At 45.4% G+C, this 11,730-nt stretch overlaps 1 protein-coding gene across 2 annotated transcripts in view; it reads right to left on the reverse strand.

The window, feature by feature from the left end:
* Window positions 1-9,228, reverse strand: part of RRM2B (ribonucleotide reductase regulatory TP53 inducible subunit M2B) — a 32,609-nt gene extending 23,381 nt beyond the window's left edge. For both annotated transcript variants that reach the window (XM_088844705.1, XM_055432417.2), the window contains exons 1-2: window positions 8,992-9,228; window positions 1,468-1,623 (exon numbers count right to left, since the gene is read on the reverse strand). In XM_088844705.1, coding sequence (XP_088700831.1) covers window positions 1,468-1,623; window positions 8,992-9,039 — 204 coding nt within the window. In that variant the 5' untranslated portion in view covers window positions 9,040-9,228. The remainder of the gene's footprint in view (window positions 1-1,467; window positions 1,624-8,991) is intronic.
* Between the last annotated feature and the right edge of the window lie 2,502 nt (window positions 9,229-11,730).

Raw genomic sequence — 11,730 nt, forward strand, 5'->3', positions numbered from 1 at the left:
AACAAATATAAAATAACAAAAATGGGTGGGTTGATAAAATTAGTGTAACAGAAGCTTCAAAAATCGGTGCCTTCTGATATCTAGTATAAATCTCCTCCATTCTGTATAAACTAATAACTTGCATTTATTTGGTTTTCACTACATGCCAACTAACATTCTACACCTCTAATGAATCCACACAAACCACCCAGTGAACTAGGTACTATCAGCCCAGTTTGCTGATGAGGATACAGAGTGGCTTCCAGAGCAACTTCCCCAGCAGCACAGCCAGTGCATGGTAGGCCCAGGATTTGTACCTCAGCTGGCTCCAGCACCTGCATTCTTAACAGTATATATAAAGAATCAATTGCTCAACAACAACAAAAAAAGGTAAATAAACAGACCAATAAATATCAATAGATGGAAGGATCCAAATATATCTACACAAATAGTTATATCTATGTGCAGTATACAGGCAAATACGCACACCCAGAGAACAGTGATATACAGGTATCATCCATCATATTCAAATACGAAGACAATGATTGTTTGCAGACTATGGAGCAACTGCTTGCATGACCAACTGTCCTTACCAAGCCAGCGAGCATTTTCTAATTTGCTGTGTTCAATTCATTTCCTAGGCGGAAATTGCCACACTAAGAGAAAACATTCCACAGTTTTCCTGTCTTCTGGGGCAGTTGTGCCAGGTTTGATGTGGCTGAGGGCAGAGCCAGACAGGGAGGAGCATGGTGAATTCCAGCCAGCAGTTCAGAAGTTGAGTACATTGCCTGGGCAAATTCCTTGTGTGACAGCTCTCTCAGCATCATCCGCTATAGCAGCAATTTGTTTATTTATTCTTTTTTCCCACTGACTGGAAGCAAAAACTAGTCTTATTTGGTCACAGCAAAGCAAAAGTCTGTTCAAAAACGGAAAATAGGACTTGCCTGGTGGTACAGTGGATGAGAATCTGCTTGCCAATGCAGGGGACAAGGGTTCGACCCCAGGTCTGGGAAGATCCCCACGTGCTGCGGGGCAGCTAAGCCAGGGCAGCGCAACTACTGAGCCCACGTGCCTAGAGCTCACTCCGCAACAGGAGAAGCCGCCACAATCGGAGCATGCGCACCTCATCAAAGAGCAGCCCCGGCTCACCGCACTAGAGAAAGCTCGTGTGTAGCAACGAGATTCAGCTCAACCAAAAATTTAAAAAGCAAAAAAAAAAAGGAAAATGTTCGAAAACATATTAGGGGTAAAAATCTGGCAGATTGAGATGACATTTTTGCAGAAGAAAACATGTTTATAGGTAGAAGTCTAAACACAAAACATTGGAGAACCCTGTATTCGGTCTCAGGAATTTCAAACATTATCATTTACAACTGATCTTATCCAGGGTACCTTACAGTGTAAGTTCAAAAATGTTAATGTCCTGTAATAGAAAATGTGAACACTGCCCTAGAGAACATGTTTGCTGATGACAGCGATGCTACTTACCTCTTCTGCTGTCCAGAAGGATGCCTGTGCCTGTTTATACATTTTCCAAATGTCAGGGTACTGGATTGGAAAGATGACAAATCGACGAGAACTCTTTCTTAGGAGCGGCTCTTCATCTGACTTTGCTTCATTTTCATTGGTATCTGAAGATAACCTCTTTGAAAAATAAAGTACAAACACCTGTTTTTATGTAGAGATTCCCCTTTATTCACATCTAACACACGTCTGGGAGATTTAGCTGGGAGACAGCACAGTTTGGAAGCCAGTCTCCCCAGCTCGAATCCTTACTGTGATCTGGTAGCTGGTCAATGGTGTTTGCTTAAGTGTGTGGCTATAGGAAGTTCCTTAACTTCTCTGAGTCTCAGTTTCCTCATCAGTAAAATAACACCTACTTTAGAGATTAATTTTGATGATAAAAATGCTTTAAACAGAGCCTGGTGCATAATAATCACTCAAAATATTATTGCCATTATTGTTACTCTGAGGATAAGTATAAAAAACTAGACCCATAAATGTCACGGGGGCAAATTTCTAAAGTTGTGGACAAAATGTTCCTTCAGTGCCTCTTACTGAGAGAATGTTGGCAGGAATAGGCAACTATTATAAGCTGCTTGTTAATTTTAAAGTTTTCTTGTCTAATATTAACTGAAATATTACCATACTCATCTGAAAACTCTTTACCAACAACTTAGCAGTCTTTGTCTGAACCTTCCCATGTGCCAAGTGGTTTTTGCTATTTACATGTTAACATTCCTGTACGGCACATGGTCTCACTGGGACTGTCTCAAAGCTCTGTGGGATAAAAAAACACATACCTAAATGCATACTGCTTGGAAAGAGGATGGCACTCTACAGGGGGAAAATGCCATATACATATATATACATATATATATATATGTTTTTTATATATTGTGGTATTTCCAGAGTACCGTGTCAAGTAAACAGTTTCCCCGGTGGCTCAGCAGTAAAAAATCCACCTGCAATGCAGGAGCTGCAGGAGGCAGGTTCAGTCCCTGGATCAGGAAGATCCCCTGGAGGAGGGCATGGCCACGCACTCCAGTATTCTTGCCTGGAGAATCCCATGGACAGAGGACCCTATGGACTACAGTCCACAGGGTCGCAAACAGTCACAACTGAAGCAACTTAGCACTCATGCACAAGTAACTGAATGGACTGTTAATCTCTCTTTATCCTTTGCTCTGATTACTGGATACATTAGATTTTTAAAAATTTAACATAAGACCACAATATATCACCATATATAATCCAAAACCACTCAAATCAAGCCTCCTCTGAGTACCCTCACAAACCCCTCCCCTCAGCACACCAAAGGCCTTGATTATATGCCTAAGATAGCATATAGCTCACTGCAATTTAATTCTCTGTCTACAGTCTCCTCTAGACTCTGCTTCTTAACAGTAAAAACCAGCTTTACACTTGTGGAATCCTTAGAGCTTAGCGTACAGTCTGGCATTTACTCAATATTCATTCCACAAATATTTAGGTAAATTTCTAAAATGGAAGTGGTCAAGTTTTTTATTTGTGCCGCCATTGAGGACTTTGCTCAAGACTGTAACTTGTACTCAACTTCTGGAATCAAGATTGCCGGGAGAAGTATCAGTAACCTCAGATATGCAGATGACACCACCTTTATGGCAGAAAGTGAAGAAGAACTAAAGAGCCTCTTGATGAAAGTGAAAGAGGAGAGTGAAAAAGTTGGCTTAAAGCTCAACATTCAGAAAACTAAGATCATGGCATCTGGTCCCATCACTTCATGGCAAATAGATGGGGAAACAGTGACTGACTTTATTTTTTAGGTCTCCAAAATCACTGCAGATGGTGATTGCAGCCATGAAATTAAAAGACGCTTACTCCTTGGAAGGAAAGTTATGACCAACCTAGACACCACATTAAAAAGCAGAGACATTACTTTGCCAGCAAAGGTCCATCTCATCAAGACTATGGTTTTTCCATATGGATGTGAGAGCTGGACTATAAAGAAAGCTGAGCACCGAAGAATTGATGCTTTTGAACTGCGGTGTTGGAGAAGACTCTTGAGAGTCCCTTGGACTGCAAGGAGATCCAACCAGTCCATTCTAAAGATCAGTCCTGAATATTCATTGGAAGGACTGATGCTGAAGCTGAAACTCCAATACTTTGGCCACCTGATGCGAAGAGCTGACTCATTTGAAAAGACTCTGATGCTGGGAAAGATTGAGGACAGGAGAAGAGGACGACAGAGGATGAGATGGTTGGATGGCATCATCAACCCAATGGACATGAGCTTGAGCAGACTCCTGGAGATAGTGAAGGACACAGAAGCCTGCATGCTGCAGTACATGGGGTTGCAAAGTGTTGGACACGACTGAGCAACTGAACAATAACAACAACTTATGTAACTAGTGAAATGACAGGAGGAGGACATCATCAAATATGACTTTAGGAAAAAGTAAAAGTAAAAATGAGTTCATTAGAAATAAAGTTGAAAGAACCAAAGTGATTTAAAGCTGGTGAAAACCAGCCAACTGATAAGGCTTAAAGCAGTGATTTTTAACTGGTACAAATTACAAAATAGAGTAAAACTTTCTCCGAATGCATTCGCCTTCCCCTACACCAGATTAAAATTACCATGTATAAGGAGATCATTAAGTATGTTGTTGAGGAGGACGTGTTTCACAGGTGAATGATAAGACAGTAAAGATCAGATTAAAAATCAACGTTTTGGAAACTGCTACCTCTACATCAGAACATGAAGTAAACCAAATGACCATATTTCACTCCACAGTATTCATTATAGTACAAAATTGTGTTCACTTACAGTAAGCACTTAATATTATTATTAATGCTTTCAGGCAAGTCATTTAGTCTGATCATCATCACCTGTAAATTAAAGACTAACATTTGCCCTACTTGTTCAAAAGGAATGTTATAAGGATCAGAGGAGCTAATATAAATAAAAGTACTCTGCATACTCTCCAGTGTTACGAACTTTTAAAATTGTTATTGTGTTACTATTAACTGTTGGGATGTTTCTGGCCTTAGAAAGGTGGTCTTCTATAATTCATGAAGTAATTAGAAAATTGCTGGAAAGGCTTAAAAAGTGAGCTATTCAAATCCCAATTTCAAAGGTTGAGATCTGCAGTCAACAAATATTTCAAACTTATCTGGCCCACATTGTTCTTCCTTGAGTTCTTGTAGACTGCACTTGCTTCTATCACCGCTATGCAGCACTGTGATACGGTTTTGCGTTTTTCTTTTTGTTGTGTGTTTTGTCCCGGGGGCACAGGTCTGAATGCAGAGCTGGAATTCTTTCCTTTCACTCTATTCGCTATGTGTGCCATACTGACAGTTGGGAATGACATCATAAGCAGCAACCCTTTGGCACCAAGCACCCTTGCCCTGAATGGAGTTTGAAAATGCTGATAATTGATCAACATCTGGATCTACAAAAACTGCTGACGACGACTATCTTTAAACGATTTTCAAATGAAAGTCACTTTTTAATACATACATTCTTCCTGTTCTATCACGGTAATATGCGGATTGTTAAGAAGCTGAATTAGGAGGCTGTTGGGAAAGATCCCGCCATGTGAAGAGAGGGGCTTTAACAAACACAGACTTTTGAACTGGGCTACAGATGGTAATACTGCTTATTTTCCTGATGATAAAAATCTACACACATTTTAAAATACTGTCAGGAGGATGATACAGCCCCAAATTCTAGGCTTTCCAGGGCATTCTCTGTGGATGTGGGCTAAGAACTCATATTTTAGAAGTAAAGAACAATATGAGAAAAGTCATGATGGCATGGGCCATTTTTAAGAACTGGAAAACTTTCTAAATCTGGATTTATGGTATGTGGGGGACAATGGAAGAAAATAAAACCAGAAGGAAGGCAGAAAGCACTTCACAATGTTTCCAAGTGTGCTCTGAAGAACTGTGTGGTCTCTCTAATGTCAGAAAGGGCTCAGCACCTGGAGAATAACTGAATAAATAAGAGAAAAACTCTTGCTTCTCACATTACATGTTCAACAAGAATTTAATATGAATAAACACCCCCACCAACCCAAGTCATTAACAACAGTAAGAAGTTACAAACACAAAAGCTTTTTAAAAATCAATTTGATCAATAAAGAAGATAAGGGGTTCAGTTTCAAGACATCAAGAAGGCAGCTGAAAATATGACACTATGGGAGGCAGAGCACTCTCCCACTTCTCTCTCATGGTGTGAAGATCCTGTTAGTAGTCGCCAAGAGGATGGATATGATTATTCAGAGAGAAGATACAAAGCAGCAGCACAGCTGTGAACCCAGACCAGAGAATGCAGGTATTTCTCTTGACAGAAAGAGAAAGGGCAGGTGGAGAAAGAGGCAGCTGGGATTAAAAGTGACAGAAATGGACAGAAAGCAAAGGCAGAGGTGACCTGACGTGGCTAAAGCAAAGGATCAAGATGAGATGAAGAGGAATTCCCTAAAGTATCCACATTGTGGGTGTCAATGGGACTAAGGCATTAGGGATTTTCTGGGTTAAAGATTTTCGAACATCTGGGGGAGCTAGGAGGCTCAGACTTCAACTCTTCCCACTTGCCCCCACCCCCAGGTGCTGGCATTCATTGTGGAGCACAGTTTAAAATCATTCCTATGGAGAGTCATGGAAAGTTTCTGAGTAGGAATTATTACAAAACAAGGGTACCATGAGCAAGAGAAATTGAATATCCATGTGTAGGCTGAATTAGAAAAGAGAAAATCCTAGGTTTTGGTAGCAACGATAGTGTCCATTTCAGAGGTGGAAATGACAGCCTGAATTAAGATGTAGTAAATATGAAAAAGCTGCTTTGCCAGTCCAAGGAGCTGGGCAGTTTGGTGCGGGAATTAAGACCCTTTGGGGAGTATATATTTGAGGGAAGTGACATGGAGGCATAGGTTTATTGATGGATTGATTTGGCAGTGGTAAACAGGACTGGACAGCTGGTAAGACTGAAAGTAGAGAGACAACTAATTTGTTGTAACCGCACAAATGCTGAAGTGAGGAAAATGTGAAACAGTTTCTCATAGGCATTCCTTGGCAACTTTTCACTGTCTTTCAGAATGGTGCTTCCTGATTCTGGACACCTGGTCCCAAGGAGTGCCAGGACATGTGAGGGCAGCCATCTGGGTTAAGACTCCCCAGCTAGCATTCACTCTGCACTGATCTAGACTGGCATTCTACACAGCCCCTTACTCCCATCCACCTCCAATTACACTACTTTCATTTGCTTGCCTTCACCTCTCCTTCTCCTCAGGTGAAGTAGAATGTTTGGTTGCTGTCAGAGTGATACACTGTTCGTAGGTGTTTTCATTGTCATTTTCCTATTCCCACCAAATCTGACAAAACAGGTGGAATACTGGTCCAGGAGTGAGAACTTGGTTTTAAACCTAGATCTTGGTTTTAAACTGGAGCTGTATGGTCCTGGGCATATCATTTCAAAAACAGGGACTATCAGTTAGATTTAGTTCAGTTCAGTTCAGTCGCTCAGTCGCGTCCGACTCTTTGCGACCCCATGAATCACAGCACACCTGGCCTCCCTGCCCATCACTAACTCCCGGAGTTCACTCAAACTCATGTCCATCGAATCGGTGTATTGATAGTTAATTTGGGGAAACTATCAAAATTTTGGACCCCCTTTCTCAGAAATTCACAGCTGCACATATAAAACCTACAAACTTCAGGAGATTCATAAACCCCCTTCAAGCTCATCTATAAACTCTTCAAGACAGTGTTCTTAAAATATGTGTACCATGTGCTTAAGACTGTGCTTCTACTGCAGGGAACACGTTTGACCCCTGGGAGGAGTAGTTTCACATGCTGCTTGGCATACCCAAAACAGAACAAAATAAAACTGTGTACCAGGATCATCTGAAGTGCTTGTTAAAAATGCAGTCCCAAACCCATCCCAAGAGACTTTGATTCACTATATCTGGGGCGTAGACCCAGATATTTACATTTCTTACAACGTTTTCCAGGTGATTCTGATGCAGGTGGCCTGAGCTGCACTAACTTATCTATAGAAATAAAGTACTTAAGGCATCCTTGCATCTCAAGTTAAAAACTGTGAAGCAGGTGCTCACTGAACTTCATTCTATATCTAAAGTTCTGCCTCTGTCTTTGTGGGTCTATACCGAGACAGGTTTAACAAATAAAAATTAACTTCCAGGTCTTAAGTCTGAACTGTTGGAGCTACCACCACAAACAAAAATATATGAATTGTCCCATTAGAGTAGGACAATGTATTTGTTTTAAAAGAGGAAGAGAAAGTTTGAGGGCTATTTACAATTTGTTAGTTACTAAATGTTTACAAAGTCAAAATAAAGTAAAATCCCAAATCTGGAATCTACAACTTTCTGAAGAAATGTAAGAATCTCTGTGAATCTGAGAGCTGAATCTCTGTGAGCTGAAACTCGATTAAAAATAATCAAAGATACCACACAGCAATAGGTTTAGAAGTATTTACAAAATAACAGGCTAAGAAAATTATAGCACAACAATTTTAACTACCCTACAGCTCTATAGTCTAATGAATCCCAGTGTGTTGACTATTGTTATGTACCTCTACTAATAGAGAAGGGCTTCCCTAGAGGCTCTGACGGTAAAGAATCTGCCCGCGATGCAGGAGACCCAGGTTACATCCCTGGGTCAGTAAGATCCCTTGGAGAAGGGAATGGCTACCCACTCCAGTGTTCTTGTTCTGGAGAATCCCATGGACAGAGGAGCCTGGTGGGCTACAGACAGTCCATGGGGTCGCAAAGTCGCAGACACGACTGAGCGACTAACACTTTCACTAATATAGAAGCCAAGAAGATGAACACGTTAAGATAGGTTTTATTAAGCACCCACAACTTCCGTGGCACTTTGCATAAAGCACTTAATTCTTTGTGAAGGAAGTATCATTTCCAATGTAGAAATGAAGTGGTAACCACCCCCCCTCCCCCAAAGATTCACAGCTCTTTTAGCGGGGTCTGAGTAAAACTGGTCTCGTAACCTGATCGTTGCCATTGTTAGGAGGATTTTCCAAAGCCTTTCTACTGATCACCTAAACCCCACCACTTGTGTCAGTTTCTACGCGCATCCTTCCAAGTCCTGTTAACCATCCCAGAGATGGAATGCTTTTCTCCAGTAGGGCCACCAGTCCTCGGCCCCAGCCTCAACCTCCCCTTGCCAGGGCTCCAGAACAGGGAAGGATGGAAGAGGGTGCGCCTTGCCCGGATCTGAAGTCTCAGGGCACTGCCCTCGGGTCGCCCCGGAATAGAGCAGTGGAGCATAAACCCGGCTCCCTCCTCAGCCCTCCGCGGGGAGGGCCTTCAGAGCGCTCGAAAAGACGAAACCAGGCTGAGGCGCGAGCTCGAGGCCAGGCCTACCCCGGGTCTCAGGAGGCGACGAGTAACATCTACTACAGAGGTCCTGCACCTTGCAGGTCCCCGCCGCAGCTCGCAACCCAGAGGCCAGGCGTGACTGCGGGGCGGGAGGGGAAGCGACAGCGCTGTTTACCTCCTCTGGCTGGGGCCTGGCCGCTTCCGGCCTCTCCGGGTCTCCCATCGCGCAGACTCCGCCAGGGCTACCGGAGCAGGGGGAACCGAGCGCCTCTGGCCACTCCAACTGGGACAGAACCAGGTGGCCGGCGGGTGCTCTGAGTAGGCCCCGCCCCCTGGCGCAGGACCGCTCCTACTCCGGCCGGTCCCGCCCTGCTCCACGGCGCCGGCCGATCCCCGCTTTCTCGCCTGCCCATTGAGGGCCTGGCCCCGCCTCCCCACCCACACTGGGACACGCCCACCAAGACTGCCCCGCCCCACTCCGCTGCGCCGGCCCCACCTCCCGCCGCAGCTGGAGTAACACAGTCTCGCTAAACTTCGCCCAGCGCCACTGCGCGGGCACCGCCTTCCGCCTTCTCAGTGAAGGCCTCTCCTTGAGCCTGCCAAACCCCGCCCACTGCACTTCGGGGCCCGCCTCCTCTACTAGGTTCCGCCTACTACGTCGGGCCCCGCCTACTCAACCCCGGGGGCCCCGCCTATCGCTTCTTAGGGTCCCGCCTACTGCACCTCCGGGGCCCCGCCCACTGAATCTCGGGCCCCGCCTCCTCCACTAGGTCCCGCCTCTCCAGCCGGCCCCGCCTCTCCAGCCGGCCCCGCCTCCCCTCCCGGCCCACTGCCTTTGGCCCCTCCCGCTTCGCAGTCTTTTAGCCTCTCAGTGCAGCAGTTGCCGGGACCTCTTAGGATCGAGAGTGTTCAGCTAGTTCTCGCCGTGAGTCAGGAACACGGTTTATGTCGCGCTCCTGCTGCTGCTGCTAAGTCACTTCAGTCGTGTCCGACTCTGTGTGACCCCATAGACGGAAGCCCACCAGTCTCCCCCGTCCCTGGGATTCTCCAGGCAAGAACTTGGCCTAAATTAAAAGACGCTTGCTCCTTGGAAGAAAAGTTATGACCAACCTAGACAGCATATTGAAAAGCAGAGACATTACTCTGCCCGTCTAGTCAAAGCTATGGTTTTTCCAGTAGTCATATATGGATGTGATAGTTGGACTATGAAGAAAACTAAGGGCTGAAGAATTGATGCTTTTGAACTGTGGTGTAGGAGGAGACTCGAGAGTTCCTTGGACTGCAAGGAGATCCAACCAGTCCATCCTAAAGGAAATCAGTCCTGAATATTCATTGGAAGGACTGATGCTGAAACTCCAATACTTTGGCCACCTGGTGTGAAGAACTGACTCATTGGAAAGGGCCCTGATGCTGGGAAAGATCGAAGGCGGGAGGAGAAGGGGACCACAGAGGATGAGAGGGTCGGATGGCATCACCGACTCGATGGACATGAGACTGAGCAAGCTCCGGGAGTTGGTGATGGACAGGGAAGCCTGGCATGCTGCAGTCCATGGGGTAGCAAAGAGTCGGACACGACTGAGCGACTGAACTGAACTGAATTGAACTCGGCCTATCCTGAGAGGCTGCGGGGTGGCCGTCGGAGCGCACACTGGAGGAGCTAAAGAGAGCGCTCTTCGAGTGTGGAGCGGTGGCAGAGGGAAGCCACGCTCTGGGTGGGAAAAGGGGGCGTCCCCGTGACACTGCGAGAGAGGAGAGAAGGCTGCCCAGCTTTTCTCTGGAGCTCCCGAGAAGCAGAGGTCGGGAGAGATTGTGCGGGACGAGGCGGGGGACGTGCGGAGGAGGAGAGGGAGAATAACGGAGAAGGGCGTCTGAAGGCCCTGGGGGACCTAGATCACCAAATTAAGCCTGTAGTGACCCTTGCCGAGCTCTTAGGAAGTGCCAGGCGCCGCGCGCGCTGTGAGCCGGGCTGCAGGGTCCCGGGACACCTCTGCGCCCTGCACAGCGACGCCCCCTCCCTCGGCCGGCCCACCAGGAGCTCGGGCTTGGGGTGAACGACTGAGGTTACCCAGCCCCAAGTAGAAGGCCCCCGGGCTCCCCGCGAAACGCTCTTTTCCAGGCCCAGAGTCGAGGAGCGGATAGAGGGACAGACGCTGGGCTGCCCATGGTCCTGTTTCTCAGGGGAACTGCCTACAGGTAACTGCCCACAGAAAGGAAAAATAGTAGGGTCCGAAAACCAGAACTGAGGCGAAAGAGATTTGCTTAAGTCGTTTGAAGCTGAAATGTTGAGGGAACTCTTGTCAGGCCTTGACAACAGGCACCCGTTTTGTGATTAGTTGAGGGAAGTGTGGTTCAGACAGAGTGGATAACTGAGCTTTGAAATTGATGAAGGTTTATTCTCAATCCTGCCCTAGAGTGGGGGATGAGTAATATCCGTTCTTACTTAGACAACTACTAGGGGCCACGTACTGAGTATTAAAATTTCCCACAGGTTAACTTTAAATAATAGTTAAATAAGTTCTGTGAGGAAACTGAGTCTTAAAGAAGCCAGAAAATTTATCACAGGCCGTGTGGAAAATAAACTAAGAACAAAGATTCTACCATTTAAGTCATCAGACAGTATGTCTCCTATTTGTCAAGCATCTTATGTATATTGAATGTGCAAAAGTGAATGAGTCTAGTGAAAAAGAATGTGGATTCTGGAGCCATGTCATCTGGGCATGAATTCTCCCTCTTTTATTTATTAGCTGTGCTGCCTTGGACAAGTTGCTTAGCCTCTCTGAGACTCAGTAGCCTCAGTTCCTTCCTCATAAGACTGTTGCGTGGATTTACTAATATATTACATGTGAAGAACCTACTGGGGCAGAAAATTACAATGGTAGCTTTCATGTACACTACTCATCAGACTATCCTAGAG

This window comes from Moschus berezovskii, chromosome 16 (genome assembly GCF_049115385.1).
Source record: "Moschus berezovskii isolate FMDL1 chromosome 16, NW_MosBer_1.0, whole genome shotgun sequence".
NCBI lineage: Eukaryota > Metazoa > Chordata > Mammalia > Artiodactyla > Moschidae > Moschus > Moschus berezovskii.